At 45.7% G+C, this 22,447-nt stretch overlaps 1 protein-coding gene across 7 annotated transcripts in view; it reads left to right on the top strand.

Annotated features, from left to right (window-relative positions):
- Positions 1-22,360, top strand: part of GALNS (galactosamine (N-acetyl)-6-sulfatase) — a 48,095-nt gene extending 25,735 nt beyond the window's left edge. Inside the window, exons 12-15 of one of the 7 annotated variants that reach the window (XR_012630508.1) lie at positions 5,340-5,461; positions 16,181-16,298; positions 19,656-19,855; positions 20,275-22,360. Coding sequence is in view for 5 of the 7 variants with exons in the window: in XM_074881235.1 (XP_074737336.1) it covers positions 5,340-5,461; positions 7,371-7,608 (360 nt within the window). In the remaining 2 variants the exon portion in view is untranslated. Of the gene's footprint in view, positions 1-5,339; positions 5,462-7,078; positions 7,155-7,370; positions 7,702-7,761; positions 9,529-16,180; positions 16,299-19,655 lie in introns of those variants that run through there. The other 6 variants (XR_012630507.1, XM_074881238.1, XM_074881236.1 and 3 more) reach the window with 6 other exon arrangements.
- The last annotated feature ends 87 nt before the right edge of the window (positions 22,361-22,447 follow it).

The raw sequence follows: 22,447 nt of genomic DNA, 5'->3' as shown, positions 1-22,447 counted from the left end.
TTTCACATAAGTGGCTCGTGTTTAGATAATTTGACATATCTGACATTCAAGAGGTGATAAATGGGACAGAGGTAGATCAAAGGAAACTTTACTTGAAAAATACGTTTATATCTTTAAATGGTATTTTAAATAGTTTGGTAGAGGGAGAGAAATCTTCCCCCTGCACAAGGGCTGAGTCCCTATTGCTCTAGGACTGGTGGATATCAGCGCGTAAGCTCTTCCACCATCATTAACCACCCTTCTTCTTGTAGCAAAAATCAGCCACGTGTTGTGTGTTGGAACAGAAATAAGAACTAAGGATAAACCTGGGGAGCTGCCTCTCTTGTACAGCATAGGACATGGAGGACTTTTACTGGAAGTCTGCTATAAAATGCCATTCTTGTTGCTCTCACCATCCATCCTTTTAGCCTGTAAGTCACGCTTGTTCGTTACCAAATTTGAACTGCATTGCAAAGTGTGTGACAAATAATGCATGCGAGCTTGGCGTTTCGGTTTTATTGCTACTGGTGCCCACAGCCGTGATGCCAGGTGCACAGCTTCCCATTCCTAAAACAAATGCTCAGAGCCTGCATTGTTAGGAGTTATTTCGTCCACTGCATTGAAGGGGAAGGTACATTTCATCTTCCTGGTTTGGAACAGGAGGTCTGAAAGGGGGGAAAAAATGGGTATTCCCTATGGATTTAGCTGAGTAGCCAGCAAGTCCTTCAGGAATTGCCTAATTTAATGCTATGTGGAGGAGGCAGGAGTATGAGCTAGCAGGAGAAAGGAAATTTCCTTCTCTCTGCCTGCCACAGAGACTATCCAGAAGACAATAGTTCTTGTGCCCTCCAAGAGCAGTGATGCAAGAAGAGAAAAAAATAATTAAGAAAAAAAAAGTGGAAAACGCCCTTTGGTTCATTGGAGAGTGGCTGATAACATCAACCTTTCTGCTGTCAGCTTAGTATCTTGTTAGTAGTCTTCAGTGATTTTTTTTTTCGTGAGAGCTCCTGTATCTTTAAATGATTGGTGTAGGTGCCTGCCAGAAGACCCTCTTGTTTTAATGTAAAATGCCAAAGGGGTTATTCCTGCTGCAGTCTGTCTGATTGCCCTTCTCCTCAACGCGAAGGGATCGATAAAGCCTTTTCTGCAAGGGGGATGTGAAGTCAAGTAGAACCTCACAAATAATGACATTTGATTGTGGTCCTCTGAGCATATGAGCTAGCCATTGATCGCTTCTGCTTGAGAGCCGCTGGAGGCTTGCTGATCTGCCCATCTTCTGGGGTCTCTTCCAGACAGTTAACACATTAGAAGCAATTTTTGTTCAACAGGGTTGAAGCTTGGCAGTCCCACTTTCAGGTGTCTGGTCATTCAGAGCTCCAGTTTGGGGAGGCTTTTGCTGGGAGTTGCCAGGAGAGTGAGAACGTCCACTTACCCATGCTGTGGCAACCAGCAAGAAACAATGTTCCCGGCTTTAATTAACGGCTGTTCTTTTCTCCTTCTAATATTAACACAGTTTTGCTGCTCTGGGTTTTGTGTGGCGGAATGAGGAGACATGACCAGGAGACAGACCCCAGATTTGTTGCGCCACTATCAAAATCTGCAGCCGCTTGTCAAGTCGGAGGGATCTGGGATAGTGCCAGGGTGACGAATTGCCAGAGGGCTTACGTTAACACAAGTGGTGATTCCATCGCTTGGCGGAGAGCCCAAACTGGCAACCGGCTGTATTTGTCTCATGTCTATATTGACACAGCATCTGTGGTCCATTTGCTCTGGAAATTAAAGCATAAGCTGTGCAGCCAATAGCCGCTAGATCTTATGAACGGAAAAACAATCCGGGTTACACGATTGCTGGGGAGAAGGGCAGAAGGACGTGCTTGCTGAAAGGTTTACCTGATGTGCAGGAAATGTTGGGTGTTTTGTTTTTTTTTTTTTAAAAAAAAAAAAAAAAAAAAAGAATTGCTGGAATTTCTCCTCCAGCAAACAGGTCTGCGCAGTGGTGCAAAACCCCGTGCCTGTGTGAGACACCGGGTGCAGGAGCTGAGCTATTTCTGGTTGCCATCTGATGCTCTTTTATGGGCTCCCTTAGAAGGCATGGAGCTGATCTTCTGGTTTGGTTTTCATGCTTTTCTAATTGAGGAGAAAAGCTCCAAGAATTTGCTTAAACACAGGGAGTGACCTTTCTACTTTGTTTGATCAGTGTTGCCTGTAAACATGCAAATTCCCTTGGTTGATGTGCAGAGTAAAATATTAGGCACGTGCTTTAACTGGCTATTGATCCTCTGTATATTGTTATTAACAGTCTGACAAATAAATAGCTTAAAGGAAATAGCATCAGATGGAGTGGTAGCTGATTTGGGTTTTGTTATCCTGGTGGGTAGGGCAGGCATAGCCACCTCTTTGCTCTCCTCTGACATAACACAGCTTTATTTTGGGGTGAAGTTGCCATCCCATTGGCAGTGCCACAGGGCTGAAGCTGGTCCCTCATGGGCATAAATGAGGAGAGCTCCTCTCCAGCCCATGGAATGACGTGGCTTTTGTTCCAACTGAGAACCTGGCACGTTTGCATTTATTGTTAAAGCCTGCAGTGTTCTTGGGGTCCATGGGACGTGTTGTCAGCTCAGGCTTTTACAAGAACAAAAACAACAACAAGTTTTGTTTAACGAAGAGCACGAAATGATCCAAAATGGTGAGATGATTTAAAATTATCATCTAGAAGAGAGCGCCCTTCCTCACCAGGCCTGTTGTCCCGCAGCCTGTGTGGGGTGGCAGAGCTGGAGGGCAGCTCCGTCTCTCCCATCCCAGACACACACAAGGAGTTCTGGCTCGTTCCCCCACCCCAGCTCCCAGTACCACACGTGCCCAAATTTGCACACTTTCCAAGTAACCAGAGGCATTGTGGGTTGTCTCGTCTTTAAATACTTCTCAAATCTCAAGCAGATTTAATTTGTACTGGTTTTGCTCCAGGAAAGAAAAGCAGTCCAGACTTGCGGATCCCAGACTTTCAGTTTGCTGGTTTACCTGTTTTTTCTCTTTCCATCCTGAGAACTGAAAACGCTTTGACTTACAAAACAGAATGAGATAACATTGTGGATGATGAGTTAAATATTCTTCTCTGTCAAAGGGACGGAAGAGTAGGCTCCTCTAGCTGTGTCTGTAGTGTATTACTTACTCTGATGCAGGACAATGCCTTGATCAGGGGTGTGAGGATATAATTTACCTCTTATTTTTTGCTCATTTGTTGATGAGCAGGTAGAAAATATTTTAAGCTCTCTCTGTCAGTTGAATATTGGCAATAACACAGTACATAAAAATAATAATAGTCAATTTTATTTATGGAGATAAAGTTGAAAGGCCTTAGAAATTTAAAGGGTGGTTTCAGCCATATTTTAAGAGAGCTATTTATCAATGTCATAAAACGGTATGCTTGATTTTGTTTTTTTTTAATTTTTTCCCCAATAGACTACTTTTGAAGAGGGTGTTGAGGGCTTAGATTAGAAAGACAGATGGCTTTTGGCTAGTGGCATCAGGCAAGTTGTCACAGCACTTTTTTCCCTGGGAGTCCTTGGGATGTAGCCTGGGCTGTGTTCTGCAGTCTCGGCTACAAGGATTTTATAAGAAACAAAAGATAAAATGTAAACAGAGCACTGTATAAACAAATACCCAAGAGACTAAAATCTTCTTTCAAACTGAAGCATTTGCAGCCGAAGAGCATTGTACCAATTAGCAGGCTCTTAATTAAATTGCTTGTTTGATTTGCATCCAAATTATAATTTGGATGTTATGTAGGCTTTGATACCTTTTCATTAACTGTTCCTTTTGAGAAAAAAAAAATAATCTATTTTTCACTGTGTGTTTCAGAGGCCTGTGGCGTCACAAGGTGGAAAGGTCAATCATTTTTGTATCCATTTAAAGTCCATTATTGGTAGGCCACTACAACCTATCAAGCAACTCTCTTATTTTTCCAGTCAGTGATTCAGGAATCTATAGCTCTGTGCAGATAAATGGAATTTCATGGGCTTCTAAACTTCTTGCTTTATTGAAAAGCAGAATATTAACTGCTCCACTGACCAGCTGTCCATTAAAAACACAGGATATTTTTAGAAAATTGTTTGCCAATCAAATCCTACCAACATCTGTAGAGAGCCTTTTCAGTTTGTTTGTTTTATAAGCAAATGCTACAGCTGCCTTCCCACCTCCATTGAAACATTCCCATTTACCTTCTCTCCATGTCTCTGTCCGTGCCTCGGGGTGTTTTGAGGTATTGTAAGGAGCGCAGCGTGTTAGCTGGAATTGTAAAACTGAGCTTTAACAAGTCCATTTGGTGCTAGTCCTTGCTGGTCTGTGGGACCCCCTGCTTTATTTGCCGTTCAGTGAAATTAGTGCTTTGCATTTTTTCCTATTCCCAGGGCTTAAATGGGTTCTGTTCGCCCTCAAGACTGCAGGCCAGGCTCTAGGTGATTAGGGAGCTCGACACCTGGCTAATAACGGGCTGGCCTTCGGGAGCCACAGCCCGGCAAGGTGTGCAAGGCAGATGCAGAGAGCTGGACGCTCTGGACTCGCGGCTGGCGCAGTCCCTGGGCGGCCAGCGAGCACGTTAACCCATTGCTGCTAGCAAAGGGAGGGTCCCAGGACTTGTGCCCTTCATATCTGCTGCCGGGAAAATCCCAACTTCTGACCCCGTAGACTTGAATGTTAGTGACGGGAATGTCTCCAGACTTAAAGCAGTTCTTTCAGCCCCACTGTCATTCCCAGGTGAGTGCCTCGATACCAGCTTGCTGTGAATCAGATCAACAAATGCACCCATTTCTTTAAAATTAACCAGATCTGCTTCATTCTTCAGCAAAACAGACCCTCCAGGTCTGGTGTCAGGTGCTGGCCAGCTGAGTTTTCAGGAAGGCTGCCCATTGCCTCTCAGGTGATGGCCCTGGGTGTTTCCTCTGGGACTGTTGCTTTTGGATCAGAACTGCCAAGTGATCTGATCCTCTCTGTGTATTTTGAAGCCATAGAAACAAAGAGAGAAGATACTTTCCACGTGCAGAATTTTTATGATTAAATGGTTTCACCTCTTTGTCTTTTATTTTGCCATTTCATTTTCATGAATATTTTATAGAGATTACTTTTTTATAAGGCAAGAATGTAAGGCCTTTTTCAGCTTTCATGTCAGTGCAATGCCAACATTGTCACCTTATTTTACCCCATCAGATCAGAATCCATTTTGCAGACTGAAGTGGACTCTCAGTTTAAAATAATTCTGGGTTTTGCGGGTATATTGGAACAAGGTGCTGAAGAAAGTGGCATCAGCTAAAATTTTGCTCCCTCCCCTGCTTCACCCTTGATGACCTCTCTCCTCTCCACTGCAGGGCATCGATTTCTGTCCCGGGCAGAATGTCTCTGGAGTGACAACACATACACAGGAGGAGCACACTACCCTGCCGCTGCTTTTCCACCTGGGGAGGGACCCTGGAGAGAAGTACCCATTAAGGTGAGCCAGTTAACGAAGAGGTGAAAACTCTCAGCACTGTCAGCTGATAATTCGTTTGCCTTAGTAGCTGTTTCTTCCAGTCTGCTTGAAAACTGTCCCAGAAAGCCATTACTGGTGAGAGTAGTAAAAAGAAAGGAACAAGCCTTTGTTTTCAAATGGTCAGGTTAGATGGATGTGCACATGTCCATGACTCGACCATTCTTGTTCTGTGTGGAGGAGGCAAACCTCACGCTTTCGGAGAGGACAGGGCTGAGTGCAGGGCAGCTGTGGAATGAAGCAGTGGTGCTGATGAGCGTGTGCATTGGAACTGTGATTCTCTGTGTCTTTTGGGGCTAGGCAAGGAACCTCCAGTGGTCTTTACGTACTCTGCGGTGTTTTTCCTCAGTGCGTTGGAATCTGTGGAAGGCAAACGTGGTAACCTTCCAATCTCCTAGCCTCTGCTGAAGGGGCTTCTCCAGAGGGTCTTTAGCAAGAGGACTTTCTGCCCAATCCTGTTCCATCCTTGGACTCTCCTGGCTGGCTGAATCCATTTTCCTATAAGCCTACTATTGTAATAGTTATCTCCAGCACACACCATGCCCTGAGAGATTTCTGTAAGGATTGATGTAGTCCTCAGCCAGCACAGCCCACGTATAAACCTGCCAGCTCCGAAAAAAGCTCCCAAGGTGTCCCCACCTCCCTCCCTCCTTCCTTCTACTGACTGAGTTTTACCCTGTGGCAAAACGAGCTCCAAACAGGGCCACGCAGCCTCATCCCTCATCAGTGGCTCTGACTCAGAGAATATGGAAATAAAGAGAAAACTAGTGCTACTGTGACCACCTGCACAGAAATGGGTTTGTGCAGCAGCTTTAACAGAGAGATGTTTTCAGAGCTGACAGGACTGCAATTACTCAACTGTTTTAAATAATTGAGTGGATACATTCACTCCATTACTTTCAAAAGAACTGAGCCTGTGCTGTCCACTAAGTGTTTTCACTGGAGAGAGAAGGGGAGGAAAAATATTTTCACTTCTCTCTCACTTAACAGACAAGCACCCTAGAGATGCATTACGCAGTGGATGCAGCTCTTCAGAAGCCCAGCACGGTCGCTCTCACTTTCTATTGCATTTCAGCACTAATGAATAAAGCAAATCTGCAGCTCTTGTATTTTAACTTCAGCTCAGTGCAGCTACTGGGTTGGGATTCCAGATAAGACTATGCCCTGTTCAGTTTAACAACTATGTTATTTTAGGAGGATGAGTTGATAGAAATGACCTCTTTTTCCAAAAATCAAACAAACAGGTGGTATGAAGCAAACTGTGGTTTGCCTACTGTTTGTGTTTCCTCTGAATTCAAGGGAGAGGAGCTCTTCCCTAAGAGGTGTTTGCGGGATGCCTGCTTCCCTGTTGTTTAGGTGTTCCTTACCACCACCATGGATTGAGCACTGAAATAAATTCCAGTGTTACATCTGCAATCATTTCTCATACGGTGCCATTGATTTTTTGGTCATTCACAAGCTGTTGCTTTGATTGAATTTTATGGCAAGATTATGACATGATTATGGAAAGCTGTGATGTTGTTTAATATGCAGACCCTAATAGAAAGCCTCTTTTTAGTAAATGAATCTTCCTTTCTGCAGCACGTTCTGTTGCTGTTGTCTCCTCTCTGGTCACAATGGAAAACTCATGGGAAGTGGGTCTCCTATATCGAATGTGGTAATTAAATTATCCTCATTTGTGGAGCTGTTACTGTTGTGTATTTTTATTTAGCTTAATTATCCCCCTTGGCAGACAGCCTGTTGGGAGTCCCGACACTAATGTTTCTCAGAAGGGAATCCAGCATTCCCCTCCAAGCGTGCATCTGTCTGTCCGTACGTGCTGGGTGTGCTGGTATCGCTCGTGCTCCAGCCCGAGGTTTGTGTGTGTTCACAGTCCACGTTGGCCACGCTCCTCCCTTCGCCCTCCTGCAGCCCCGCAGGAACACGCTGTATCAGACAGCTCTTGCACCAGCTCGGCTCCTTTGGTGCGTTGTGATGTCGCCAAAGCATTTAGAAAAATTCACGTTGCACCCCTGATTTATTGGTACATTTCCCTCTTTTATGTAACTTACTTTTACTGCTTTGCTTTCTTAAATCTGTACTGGATTTTATTCATTTTTCTGCTGCTGTGAAGGAGACTGAAGGAGCATCCTGGCATGCCGATGCCCTGTTCCCTCTGCCTGTTCTTGCTCATTTTTTATTTAATTTATTTCTTGTTTTAGTGCAGCCTTTTCTTCTCCCTAAAATGATTTTAATAATCTGTCATATCACTTGATTTGCATTAGTTTGGAGAAAACCACCGCTAAGAGGTTTCATTGCTGCGCATGAAGGCCAGGCATCGCACGTGCCTCCAGAGAGATTTACTGCTTTTATATTTGGGCTCTCCCTTGGATCCTGGGGGATCTCAGAGCAAATCAGTCAGCTCAGTCTTGACTTGCGGGGTGCTTACGCTCAGGCAGTCTCATCTGAAACGTCTTTGGGTCGTGACACTGCACACAAGATACTGCATGACACTAAGAGACTTTTTCCAGGCCGCCATCTCAGTTCATCTCATAACATGGGGATTAACCTTTTCAATCTTCACCGGGGAACTGGCTGCTAAAGGGGTCACTGAAGAGGCAAGTCCTTCAAGATCTAGAGACAGCACGTAAAGTTTTCAGTTCCCTGGGTTTCATGGTGAAGCAGCACAAGTCCTTCCTCTTCCTGACACAGTTTGCTGGATTTCCTGGAGCCTGCCTGGAAACAATATGAGCAAAAGCTTATCTCCCACAGGAGAACTTTTCATGCAGTGGAAAAACTGGGCAGGCAATTACAGGCAGGTCCTGTCATCATGTTGAGGACACGTCTGTCAGTTCTGAGCCATATGGCACCCTGCACTTGTGTTCCCCTCCGTGTAAGGCTGTGCATGCATCCCTGCTCATGTCTGGCTCGAGGAACGGGCCCTCCCACCAGGCCTGTGGCTGTTTCTCCCTGCTATTGCCCCTCTGGTTTTGGCTGGAGCTCCTCCTGCACCCCAGCTTCTGCCGGGGGACACAGTGCTGTCTACCCCTTCGCCTTGAAAGATAATTACTGGTGTTTCTCAGTCTGGACTGGAACTTCACCCCAGCAATCCAACAGCCTCACAGACTTCACGTTTTATTAGCTGAGGTTCAGAGCAGTGCCAGTGCAGGTGATGAGTTTTCACACTGCCTGAGCTTGCCCATATTTGCATCATCACCTCAGCAGGCTGGATGAGGCACCATCCCTGTCCTGTAGTTGACCTTCAGGACTGACACGCTCCACGCTAGTGTCGGATACGTTCACTACCAGGCTCTTAGCCCCTTCTGTCCTGGAAGGAGGAGGATTCTCCCAAGAAGTGCAGGACTCCGGGGTCCTAGTGTTGAGAGATGCTTGGCACCGTAGGACAAGCTCAACATTTAAATGGCTGCAGGATGAGGTAGGGCATGAACACACCTGCAGGTGCTGACGAGGGAAAGTTGGCATCTGGAGAGGTGCTTGTAATAAGAACACCTGCAATACCAGGGTATATATGGGCAATATATTTCAAAGAAGTGTGGTTACTGGTAAATAATCTTTCTTTTGGTTGCCAAAAATGGTAATGTAACTGCACTTATATAAGAGTTACCTTGTTATCTGGTCCTTGTGTAAGTGAGAAGTGAACCGTTTGTCTTTTGTCATCCAAGAGATTGACTAGATCTGTGTAGGCTGTGGGACAGAAGATATCTCTTTTTTTATAGCTCTCAACTTTAAAATATAAATAAGATTTTGTTAGGCAGTACACAAAGCAGAAGCATTTCTCTAAGTCTAAGCAGTATTTTGTTTTCTCCGTAGATGCAATTACTAGGGGTTTTTGCTTCGTATAAAAACACTCAAACTGTGGGGTGCCCATGTTACCAAATTTATCAGAATGCAGAACTAAAAGATCTGATATTTTCTTTACTAAATTCTGTTATGTTCGGGGTATTGTGTGTCCGCCAAGTACCACATAGGGAACTTGTTTCTCCATTCAAACCATATGTGACAAATTCAGTAAAATTATCTGTTGGTAACATCTTCACAGCCAGTTGTCAGTTTTATTACCCAAGTCACAGATTACTGTTTATACACGCCTTTACTAAAATACTTCACTGCCAGTCAGGAGGAACACAATAATATATAGTAAAAGCTGGCACAGCTTAAAATACAGTTAACAAAATACCTAATGCAGACTGAAGTAGAAAGTGTGTTTTGAGTCAGACTCCAAAGCTGTAAAAAGAATTTCTATCTGAAATCTCTGAAATTCTGTCAGTTTGAGCCAGAGGTGCAGTCTTAATAACAAGTAAGTACAGCATGCTCACACCTTGTTGATACTCCAGGTTAGTAGCGACTTCTGCTGTGAGCAATCAGCCTCTGTTCAAAACTGAGTTTACTAAATTTTGAATGTCAAAATACCCGTGTTTCACTTAGGGCAATAGATTTTACTATTATGGAAAAAAAAAATGGAAGTGAGAAGGCTTGGTTGATGAACATAATGATTTTAGAACACATTAATTAACAAGAGAGCTCACAAGTGCCTGTTTTGAGCAGATGGAAAATCCAGGAAATCATCAGAGAGGTAATTGCACTGGTTATGGAGCCAGGAAAGAAGGGAAGAAGCTCCTGAAGGGAAGCTAAAGGGGAAAAGGATCTGTTAGAGAAAGTTGTCAGTCTCACCTTACTGATCAGGGCAGAAACCTTGCTGGGGGGAAAAGATAGAAGGTGCAAAACAAGGGAGGAAAAAAGCATATAACAAAGAGCCAGAATCTTGCCCAGGGGAGATGCTGCCTCATCATCTTTTCAAAAAAGAAGGAAATGGTACCAGCTGCACTGGGGGTGAATTAGCTGCTGCCACAGGAGAGGTGGCATTGAGGAGCACTAAAACTGTGGGGACCATGGGGAGCTGTGGGTGCAGAACCGCAGCGATGCCGGTAAAAAACATTGAGCATCAACCACGCAGGGGCTGGACGCAGAAAGGTGGTCAGAAGCACGCAAGCCAGGTGCGACAGCCGGCACGCAGCCAGCTCTGGAGGGAAGGGAGCTGAAGAAAAATACATCTGCGGAGGACAGTCACTAGCCTAGGGGCGAAGATTGGAGGCAAACTCATCTCGATCGATAGCTGCTCTTTGCCCAGTCTGGGATCAGCGCTCTGCGGTGTGCCACAACCTGTGACTTGGGCTTAATCGTGGAGGACCAGCAGCCTGCAGGTATTTTGATGAGTAACTAGAGTGATGCTGTATAAAAAGGAATATTGGAAGTAAAAAGCTGTATGAACCAGTTTCAAAAATGCAAAATGCAGTTTGAAATGGACATTGTTGTCTTCGGAGACAGGTCCAGGCAGTGCTACAGCCTCAAGAAAACAGCCTGAAGAATATATTGCTTAGATTGTGATTCAGAAATACCGCTGAAGTAACTAGCGGGAGGATCAGATGGATAGGCGTTATTTTCTGTCGCCTGTTCACGCAGAGACCAAGGCTTTACGTAGTCACTGTGCCTTTATCCCCTCTGCCATTTCAACGCCGTGGTCGCTCGCAGTGAAATCCAGCAGAAAGGCAGGATTTTCGAACCTGGGGAGTTAAAACTTCCATCAAAATAGCCGACCAGGCAGAGGATCAGCATGATCGCATCCCCTTGCTGCAAGGAAAGCTGTGGACGCCATTAGAGGATCCACACAGGTGAGGGGCATCCTCAATACTCCAAGTATTTGTGAGGCCACACACACCTCTGGGGGTATTTGCATCTGGGGCCCACAGATGCTGCTGGACCGGAGGGATCAGTTGGGGTACGGGCCACCCTTCAGGCTTCTCTTTGATCCCTTGTTTGTTTTCCTTTGGCCCTGTGAGTGTCTCCAGTAATTGCAAGTTGCCATGTTTCAGCAGCAGAGCCCCAAACCTGCTGTCTGCCTCCTGTATTGTGCAGACTTTAAATTGCAAATAAACTTGATAATAGAAGAGAGGAACTGCGGAAGACTGAATAATAGGACAAGATCAAGACTTGGATACTACAACGCTGAGCAGCCTCAAAGCACTGGTAACAGATAAAATCAAATTACCTGAATCTGGGTGTATTTCACAATTAAAAATAATGTTTTTAATTAAAATAATTCTAGTGGAGAAGGAAGTAAAATATACAAGTCATTAGCCAAGTTTTATGCTCTTCCTATAGCTTCATGTGCATCTGGTAAAACATGCTATAAATCTGAAAGCTGCTATTAAGAGCCCACTGTCAAGTTTCCTTGAAGCGCGCTATATAATACCCATTTTGTTACATTCCTCTCAATAATAACGTGGTCCTGTCACTCCCAGGATAGACATGATGTGCTGTGCCCATACATGAATCATCAGGCCAAGGTATAAACCATCAGCATCCGGATTTAAAAAAAACGCTGGAAATGCTCTTTAATTTGCTCCAGTTCTGATCTATTTGAGGGTGTATTTATGACGGTAGAGAATCGCCCTCGCCCTCTCCTTACAGCTCAGGATGAGAGCAGACGTGAAGGTGAAAGACTGACGGCTGCGAGATGAAACCAGAGCTGTAACACCGAAAGCAGCGTGTGAGACGAACCCTCCTTCTTCCAAACCTGAATTTCAGTGTAGGGCATGGTGGGGTTAATAACAGAGCAGGTTCCACTGGAGCTGTTTGGCGAGGGAGGAGATGGGAACAGATTGCCAAGGCACAATTACACTAAATGAAGGAATCACAGGCCACACCTGTGCCTGGGACCCTGCGTTCGCAATCCAGCCCTGATTGGATCTCCAGAGACTTCCCGGAGGTAAAGTGTCAATTAGTGTAATGACCCTGGACTTTGTCCACTCCGTTCGCTCATTCTGAGCGTGGAATAATTTTGTGTACGCTGGGGGATCTCTTTTAGCAAACTCCTCACAACACCACCTGCTCACCCTCTCATTCTTCCAGTGCTATTCCCAGCTCTCCTTCAGCAGGATTGTTGAACTAGAATACAAAATGCAGCGTGCCCCGGAGGCAGCGAGGACTGGATCTTCAGGCAGACAATAATGCCCAAACACCTGTATAGATAATATCATCTTTTTTTGGAACAGAGAATGTAGCAAACCCTGCCCGTGCAGCCCAGTCCTGCGTACGCATTCAGGGAAATGATGGGAGTCCATGTAAGAGAGGTTCCCAGCTCCATTAACAACTCTGATTACCATGAAGTAATTATCCCCATCTTACATACAGATTACAGGCACTCTTCTCTGGCAGATTTTGTCTCAAAATGCACTTCTTGCTTAGGGCTGGAGACAGTTTTAACCCCCCCGTACGCAGTCAGTACATACTTTACAAATCGCTGCACGGATATTGGATCTTGGCGCTCTCTGTGGAGCTAAACAGGGCTGAGCCAAACCTGAGCTCATCCGAGTGAGGAATGGGGAGCTCTGTGGGGCCAAGACAGGAAAACCAACCCCCGGCTGGTGCCATCCTGCAGGCATTGCAGTCCCTGCTGCGCCTGGAGACCCCCTGCAGCAGGAAGATGGTTCGATGTGTTTAATTGAGGCATCTGAAGACGATCTGTGATGATCTCCCAGTACTGAATGACACCTTCCAGCACTCGGGGTCCATCACTGTCGTGTACTTCAACACGAGGAAGACAGCTGCGATCGGTTTTAAGCTAGTGTCAACAGGTTTAGCCAGCTTAAGAGCATGTTAAGCCCTACTGAGACAAGGTTTGTAGGTTAGTGGTATGACTTGGGAGCCTAATCTATACATGTTCTTCAGCTTTAGCCAGCTTTGTACTTACGTGAGAAGTGCAAGTCTTTTCTATGTGCCAAGCCGTTTCTATCATGCTTCGGGGAAGTCATTCAGCCTATGCTAAGTGCTGAAATAATCTAAAAGTGTAGAAGCTGCAGGGGAGAGCAGTTCAAAAACACCAGGAGCTGAGGTTAGGCCAAGATTTCCTGTCACTGCTGAGCTAGCTGAAAAAGCCAGGAGTGTCCTGAACATGGGAATTAAAGCAAGAAGATGATTTAAATGAGTCTGAGCCTATGTTGTTATACTGCAGCATTCATGTGTCTTAGGTTGCTAATGGGCAACAATGCCGTGGATAAATGCAGTAGTTAAGATTATAGCAAAAAAAGATTTTTTTCACTGCAACAGGACTGGCATATTTGGAGCAAAAAGCAGCAGTCATGACAACATATTGTTTATCTTTCATCCAGACCACAGCTGTGTTTTCCACTGGTCTGTCCAGATTATAGCTAATTTGGAATCCTATGTATGAAAAGCCGTTTCGATGGATGAAATTGGGCTATCTCTTTAGCACTTAAATATTTGCAAAGATGCTGTGGAGCTTAATTAGTTAGCAGCAACATTTTATCTTACGGGTTCACTTCCAAAAGAAGATGATAAATGCTGGAGAGATGACACAAGTATGTGACAGAAATAAACACATGAGATAGTTACAGGAGCAGCAGGAGGAGGCATTGAATGATTTGATATCTAGAGTATCTGTTAGGCTCTAACAATTAATTAAAATATGTATTAATTCATATTAATCCTTAATATGAGGGTCTTAATAAAGTGTGATGAGCTCAGGTTTGGAAGAGCTTTCATTAGACATCTGAAACGCTGAGTACATGTGTCTCCCTAAAACTGCATTTCCTCTCCGTTTCCGTCACTAGAGTACGTAGGCTTTCCAATGTTCCTGGCTCCCCCATTTCATCCCCTCTCCAGCTCCGACGTGCTGTGTGCATCCCTGGTACTCGCCTGTGGTTTTAGGCAGACTCCCTTGGTGTGTTTGTTTCTGCAGCCTTTTCTCTCCGTGTGCAGCCTCTCCCGCGCTTGCTGTCCTCTGCGTGTCAGCACAGGTTAGCTTTAAACCCTCTCTGCCTCTTTTAAAAAATCTGTTTTGATTTTTTTTCAAGCATGCTGCCAGGCTGGCAATCCTGTGCGCTTGAAATGCGACCAGAGGGCTTCCAGATAAAATCTTGCCAAACTGAAAGGCCATTGTGCCACCGGGATGCAACACTGGCTGAGCCAAGGGATTGCTGCCTTGAGTGTCCTCATCAGGGTGTGAGTCAGAGATGGGCTTTGGCAGCTCCCAAACTTCTGCCTGAGCCTGTTTTCTGCAGTTGTTGGGGCAGGGCAGGAGTGAGCGGCTTGCCACTGCGAGAGCTAAGGTGGGATGCGTGGGGAGAGGAGCAAGCAAGTTGGGGAGCTTCACAAAAATAGTCTGAATTTCAGGGTGGTCCGTACAGATCACGCAGCCGGTGCCGGTGATCGCCTCTCCACCAGGATACAGCTAGCTGGGTGTGAGAGCAACAGATTAGTTTGCTTGAGCTTGTCATTTCAAATTCCCTTCCGGTTCTCTATCAGCAAAGCTCAGGCCCATCCCCACAATCAGCTTCTCCCTGGATGGTTGCCGAGATGTGATATTTATAGGGTTTACTGGAAACTGTTGGCACATTACTGGGCTTCGAAATGTGATTGTTTTTCAGAGAAGGAAATTAGCTGGAGTGTGGGGCTGGTGGCCAGCTTGGACTGTAAGCAAAGGGAGCCTGAGGTCAGGACCAAGCTGCATTGTTTCTTTTATCTTCAAAAGCAATTTGCCGCTCTCTGTTTTTTAAGTGACTCTTAACGTGATGGACAAAATGAGATCATTGGGTAGTAATCCTCCATTTTATAAATACTTGAAGTATTAGTGAAGTACACCCTGAACCACTTAAACAAGTACCTACTGGAGTAATCGGGTGGATAAAAATCTGGTAATTTATAACCCTGTAAGAGGGCTTGGAGCATGACAGCTGGGTCCCAGCTTGGAATAATAAAGCAGTAACGGAAGAATGTAGATGGGGCAGAACCCTGGGGTGGATGTTGCGAAATGGAGGAGGTATTCTTGTCTTGGACAAGTCACTTCTATTCTTCTTCTCCATCTTCCTGTTTGCATAATATTAGTTCATCTTACTTGGTGATTGTGAAGTTTTACTCACAACGGCTGTATTTGAAACCTTTAGCTTGAGAACGCTCTTGAAAAACGAAGTATTGACACTACCTTGGTTTCCCTGCAATAAATGCCTCTGCAGGGTGCACGTGTTACAGAAAAGCACTCGAAAGAGTGGAGGATGAAGGCGCAGAGAGCTGGGTGACCACTTGGGTGACACGCTGGAAGGATTGCCTCGGCAAACTTGTTTATGTGCTGACGCATCTGTCAAGGCGTTTGTCCCGTGTCTGGGAAGTCTCCCCCAATACTCATTTAAGGCACAGCTTGAGGAGAACCCTAAAAGCACCTTTCTTTGTACATGCCACCTCTGCCAAGAAGATCCCCCTTGGGAATCAACGCCAGCGCGCAGCGTATCCGCCCGATTACGAAGCGACGCATTGGGGGCAGCTGGGACTAGCAGTTTTCAAAGCTGAAGCCCCATGCTGAGAGATGATCTGCCAGGAGCCACGTGCTTCCTTCCTGGGGAGGGCAGACCATCTGCTGGCCTTGCTGCCCTAGGCAGAGCAGCTCAGACCCACAGCCTCCGGGCCCAGCCAGACTGGACTCTGTCAGCCCACGTGTTTCATTCCCCTGCGGCCCTCTGGGGCAATTAGTGTCAACGGCATGTTTATGTACTCTTTTCCTTTGCTATGGCCCAGGAAAAGTCTTCTGACCTAGCTTAGTGATGTGGGCACTGTATCGATGTCATGTGTGAAACCCCAGTAATAATGTCTGTGTTTTTTTTCACGTTCTAGTTTTGCCAGCGACGAATACCAAAGGGCTATGGAGCGAATATCTGTCACTGTCCAGCAGCACAAAGCCACCATGGTGCCAGGACAGCCTCAGCTTAACGTGTGCGACAAGGCCGTCATGGTGAGCCGTTAAAGCATAAAGGCATTTGAGGATCCTTAGCTTAAAATATATTTTGTAAAGGCTTAAAGATGTCACCTAACGTTAGGAGGGGATGGAGGAGAGATGCACGCTTGGCCGTTTGAAGGGCTGTCTGGTACCTGTGGAGCGCAGCGGCATAGAAGGGCTTGTACAGAGTGAGCAGGGTTAGGTCTGGAAAGTCTACCAACATGCTGTGATAAACTCTGTGGCTTCCTTCCTTAGAGATACGGCACTATCTACAGCTGTAGATCTTCCTTCTCCTTTCTAATCCTCTTCTGCAAATCTCAAAAGTCCTCTGTTTTGAGCGGTGGGACTGGGTCAGTGGCTTTTTCTCAGTGACGTGTGTGAGTATCTTTGGTCTTGCTTGGTCTCCTCCAATTCCACCCATGCCTGACTTTTCCAGAGTATGGTTTGAAACATGATGAATATTTTCAGTTCGGTTTTCTGTTTCAAGTCGCATTTTGGAAAGTTACAGTTTGGCTCTCCTGTCAAATGCTGCTGGGTTTGTTGAGAACCTGGGAAAGAAACTGGATGGTTTGTAGGAGGTAAAGTTGTCAGATGACGAGTGTGTGTAGTCTAAAGGGATGTGCCTGTAGACTGACACAAAATAGTAACAGGCAAAATCTTTCTGATGCTGAAATAATCTTCTGAAACAAAGAGTCAGTACCTGCTGCTTAGGGTCTATCCCCAGGCAGAAAAGTACAAAATGTGGAGCCTTAGTAAGAAGGCAAAGATCTTTTTTAGCTTGGTCACATCTTTTTTATTTTTGGATGTTAAGTAGGAAAAAGACTTGAAGGACCATTGTTTCTGTGTTTTCTTTCATTATTCAACTTTTCCCTTAATAAACACTGTTCTGTGCTCCTCTGGGACCTTTTTGGTTCAGGCACTCTCCCCAGTGCCTGGCAGCTGCCAGAGACCTTCACTGCAAAGGCATTTCTTCTGTGCTAACTCCAACTCCAGAGCTGGTTCATAAAGCGTAGGCACAGTCCGCTGTTCTGCAGCTACCCTGGGGCGGTGTGTTTAGGTGCTGTGAAAACATCTGGTGTCCCTGTTTGTCAACAAATAGTGTCTTTAGATTGCGTAAGGGAAAAAGTGCTGGACTGGAGGTCCCACACTGGGCCCCGTACGCCAGCCCTCTCCTTGGGGCTACTGAGAGTCAGTCTTCTCCCTTCTCCCTTGTTCTATCTCAGTTGAGTAGAAGTTTTGCAGACTGTGGGCTGCCACTTCTGCTTTGGCTATGGCCATGGCCAGGGCTTGGCCAAGCCCAGTTCTGCCTAGTCTATAAGCAGAGGCTGCTCCAGTGCTTGGCCAAGCTCAAGGCAGATCCTTCAGGCTGTCTGAGGCAGAAAACCCTCCCCAGTGGGCTTGGGAGGGGATTCTAATCCCAGGAGAAATGTTCAAATCCCAGCAGGAAACATTACGAGTTTTCTATTCTATGTAAACACCTAACAGGCTGATTACATGGTCACAAAACTAAAATAAACAGGCAACAAATATTGCCTTTTGAGACCAGAAGGGAAGTAACCACATCTTTTTGGAGTGATAGTATTGCTGGGGTTGATTGGGCCTTAAATCTGTCTTTGGGGGATGCTGGGAGATAAAGATCACCTACTAATACTATGCCCAACACTGTCTCTAAATTCTGTCACCCATTTATTTGATACGGGCGTTTAATATCCTTTCTGGGACAGAGGAAAAGAATCATTTTTACTTATCCATGAGCAAAGCAGATGGATCGTTTTGTAGCTACTGCAGTCTTGGGATTGATGGGAGCGCAGCAGCATCAGCCCTCCTGAGCAGGGGAAGTGTTTGCTGGCCCATCTGTGGTGGATCCCACCAGCAGTGTAGCTGAAGCTCCTGCAGAGCCAGTTCTGCTGTGTTTTCCTCCTGTGGAAGTGTCGGAGAAATTACTCCGTGCAGTGGAGCCGTGCTGGCCTGACGGCGTGTTTGACTTGCAGCACACATGGAGTCCTCAGGGCTCTCGGCACTGGCAGCACCAATCCAGGAAAGCCGACTTGCACTGCAAGACTGAAGCAGAAACAATTTGCTTTGGTTTTGGGTTTTTTTGTTTGGTTTGTTTTTTTTTTTTTTCAAAAGAACAAACATTTCATTTATTTCTTCGGATGTCTGTTGCTTCTACACAGCAGTCAGGCATCGGACATTTCCAGCGGTGGTTGTGCATTTTAAAATTGAGAAACAAATTTAGAAAACAGCATTAATTGTTCTTAAACCGGCTGGAGGCCTTGGTGCAGCGAGGTGCCTTCCACCAAAGCTCCCCTCTGTGGTCTGCTCCTTCTGCAGAGATAGCTGGTGTCTCACTGCCATCTGTTGTCAGCTGTATGGAATAGAAACCTGCCATGTTTTTCTGGGTTTAAGCTTTTCCTCCGTAGGAATTTAATTCCAAGAAAATGTAAATGACTCGAAGGATAAAAATAAATCAAATGAAAGGCAATAGGTCAGAGCTGAACTGACCTTTAATAGGCAACAGCAGGAATCTCCCGTGGCTGCATAGACCCTGAGAGAGGGAAGGACAGAGAACGAACGCCAAAGATTTCTGAAGGCAAAATGGGAATTGTAACCTGCCATTCACATTGCCGCAGTCCCAAATTTTAAATGGCAAAACCCCATGAAATTGAAAAGAGTTTTGTCCAAATTCCTTCCTCCATTAATCCCTTCGGAAGCTGATGTTTGCAGGGGGTTTCCTTGCTGATGTTGTTTCTCTGTTGTACACATGCTGGAGAAAGGTTGTTCAAGAAACATGGAAACAAGGGAAGCAAATAGTTTTGGTCTGCGTGCGCTGGAGTAGTTGTCTCATAAATGCCTCCTGCTCCATCTGTTCATGAATTCATCCATCAAAATGCTCATGAAAATACCAGCATACTTCTCTCTCTCACACCCTTGGCCTTCTGTTGCTTTTTGCTTGTTTCCTCAAGAAAGCGCGTGGATATCTCAGTGCTAAGAACGGTAACTCTTTTCTGGATCCCAGGAAAATTGGGGGTTTCAGCTCATGGTCTGCTTGCTCCATGCTACTACAGGAAAGAGAGGAAGGTCACCAGAGTCCCAGCAGGCAGCATTTGTACAGGAGAGACCACTGTGTCCCAGAAGAGGGAGTCATCTGCTGCAGAAGGATTTGTTATCTTTCCTAAAGCTTTTTTTGAATGGTATTTGGAGTTGGGAAGTTGATGAGCCCAGAAGCATCAGCTACAAGAGGAGTTTCATTTTCCAAGCGGGACATAAGAGTGTCTTTGTGACAACCTAAAAGGGTTGGTTAGGGTACAGGGCTCAGCAGATACTTGGTATGAGTCATCTTTCTCTATATTTTTTGTTTGTTTTTAACAGAATTGGTCTCCTCCAGGCTGTGAGAAACTAGGGAAGTGCCTGAAACCACCCAAGTCTGACCCTAAGAAGTGCTTTTGGCCTCATTGATCTTCTCTGCAGCCCTCAAGAGCTACACAGCAAAGCTCTAACCAGCCGGACATACAGTTTACAAAGCATGTCTTTTCATGTTGGCACTCCTGTTTACACAGGAAGGGTGTGATGTATGTATGATATCATCATTTGCTCTTCCAAAAGGGACAGTGTTTATATTGCTAGTGCTCAGGGTTTAGCCCGTACCCTTCTGTTGGTTTAGTTGTTTCCGTAAATGGTAACTTTTCAGTGAAGACTGTGTCAACTGTAAAAGCTCTCTGGACAACCACAACTGTGCCATCACCTCAGAAAGGCCATGGATGCACCTTTCCTCTCGCTCCTTCCACCCAACCTGCTCTCTCAAACCTTTGCTCGTTCAGGTACCGCAGCAGCAGCCATGGGGGCCTGTTCAGGAAACGTACAGCCGCCAGAAAACCCTGCCCAAACTGCCCTTGTTTTGTTTGCCTGTAACTTGTTGTTTTAACATTTGATTTCCATTGTGAACTCTTTGGACACCAATTTGTTTTTCCTTTCTTCCTAAACTTGGGAGTACTGGGTACAGCTGCACAGCCAGACCGCTGCCGTGCATCGCTTGGTGCAAACAAGTGCTGCCTCCTGTTCTGGCCTGAGGGGCTGGCTGCAGGGAGCACGCCCTGCCTTCCTTCCATCTGTAGCTGCAAACATTCCCTACGTGATGGTATAAAGAAATTTGAAGGTAGTGCTCGTGTAAGTATTGCCTTATTGATGGTGTGCTGGATGTTCTTGGGGAGCTGGTGGTCAGTTGTTCATTTAAGGGGTTTTCTTCAATTCCAAAAATCTGGGTCCAAATATGGTTTAAGTCATGCTTTTAGTCTCATGATCTGGGCCCAGCCAACTGCAGGCTCAGAAATGCCCATTTACATCAGATGTTAACTCTTGACCCTGTTTCCAGCGTGTGCTCTCTGAGGAATTCTTGTGCAAACTTTCCCCAGCCTGGGTGTAACACTTCTCTAAACAGAGTTCAGGGTAAATGCTGATCCTTCACAAATTTCTCATCTGCTTTTGGGCCTGTTTCACACCCTTCACTATTGCTAATAAACATGTCTCGAACAAAACCCAGCAAGGTTACTCTGGGGCTTTGGGGGAGTAGCTAGAAGCAAGCCTGGATAGGCAGTTTGCACCACTGACAGCTCCATGTCCACCCCTCCGGTGTTCTCGGCAGAGCACGTGCCCTCTCCGCGTGGCGTTGTGCTGCCTTGGGAAAAAATGAGGTGCTCTGTACCTGTAAACAGCCCTGCAACCTTCCCAAGCAAAGCTCAGGGCTGCCTTGAGATGGGCTGAGAGCTCTGCTGCTGTACTGCTGCCTGCTACGGGCTTCTCAACTGCTTGTTCTTACCCTCCCAGTGATCCCAAATGCTCTCATTCTCCCCCTTCCCATGGTTTACGCTACCTGTAATCCTCTCCACAGTAATTCCTGCTGTATATCTCATGAAGCCGGATAATCCTATAAGATTGTAGTAAGAACAGCACTTGAGTCGGCTCTTAGAGTTCCACTTACCAGAAATCACAGCCAACATTTCATCGGCTGGCAGAGCCTCTGCATCTCTGTTTGCACATCTGCAAATGGCATTTGTTTATAGTCCAAATTTCTTAGCTGCCTTATGATGTTGCTAATTGTCCTTCAAGTCTATCAAGGCATTTTCAGTTCATCCATAACATTTCTCCTTGTTTTGACATAGTGTGGATAGCTCGAGTCTTGCGAGTGTGATCAGCTTGTTCTGCAGTGATGCTGTGTGAGGACTGGCAGGAGGACCTGCACCAGTCGTGTGCGTCTGCCAGCACAGAACACCAGACAAAACCAGTAATTTCCCATTTTCTGGGTGCTGTCCACCTCTGCTTCAGTGCTGCTGTCACCCAGAAGCGTTGGGAGCCCTGCGGTTCACTCTTATCAGCAGATAAAGATACCACCAGAGGAGGGAGTCTGTCACTGCGACTCCCTGCAAATCCCTGTCAGCCCTCAAATAGTTACGAACCTGTCTGCTGCAAATTGTGACAGCACTTTTGTCTTTCTGTGGGCTGCTTATTAAGAGATCACATCGCAGGGTCACAGCTCATCGTCTGAGCGCCAGCCCAGACACGTTTTTCGGTTCTTCACATTTGCAGTACGTGCATCGGGAGTGCACTGGCTGCCTGCTGCCCCGTGTCCCCTGCCTGCCTGCCTGCCTGCCACTTCTGACTTTACTCTTTCACAGCTTGCAGTTTTACACATACTGCTTTTCCCCCGTCTGTGTAACTTGCTTGGACAAGCCACCCTGTTCTCAGCACGCACGGTGTTTGTCTGGTTACCCAGCACACAAAGTCCTCGTTCCTCATTGAAATAATCTCCCGGTGCATAGATACTGGATGTAAACTTTGCACTAAAAAGCTGGCTGCTGTAAGTGAATCGACTTGATGTCTGTTTAATATCTGCTTCACGGCCATTTATTATAAAAGATCAAAGCTTAATGTGAAGAAGCCACTACTTTAAATTTAAATAGTTTTACAGCTGGATAGCTAGGAAGAATTTTAAATCAATGCCTTTCCCAAAGATGTACAGATTTTAAAGTTGTGAGATGAAGAACTAACGAAGAAAAATAAACTAATTTATCAGAAATGCACTATGCGATTTGTCCGTGTGCACCTGTAGAACAACTGAATAACACCTTCTTTTGGGACAGTCTCGCAGATACACCTTCCAGATCATG

This window comes from Strix uralensis, chromosome 12, assembly GCF_047716275.1.
Source record: "Strix uralensis isolate ZFMK-TIS-50842 chromosome 12, bStrUra1, whole genome shotgun sequence".
Lineage (NCBI taxonomy): Eukaryota > Metazoa > Chordata > Aves > Strigiformes > Strigidae > Strix > Strix uralensis.
This window is presented reverse-complemented; position numbering and strand designations above follow the sequence as displayed.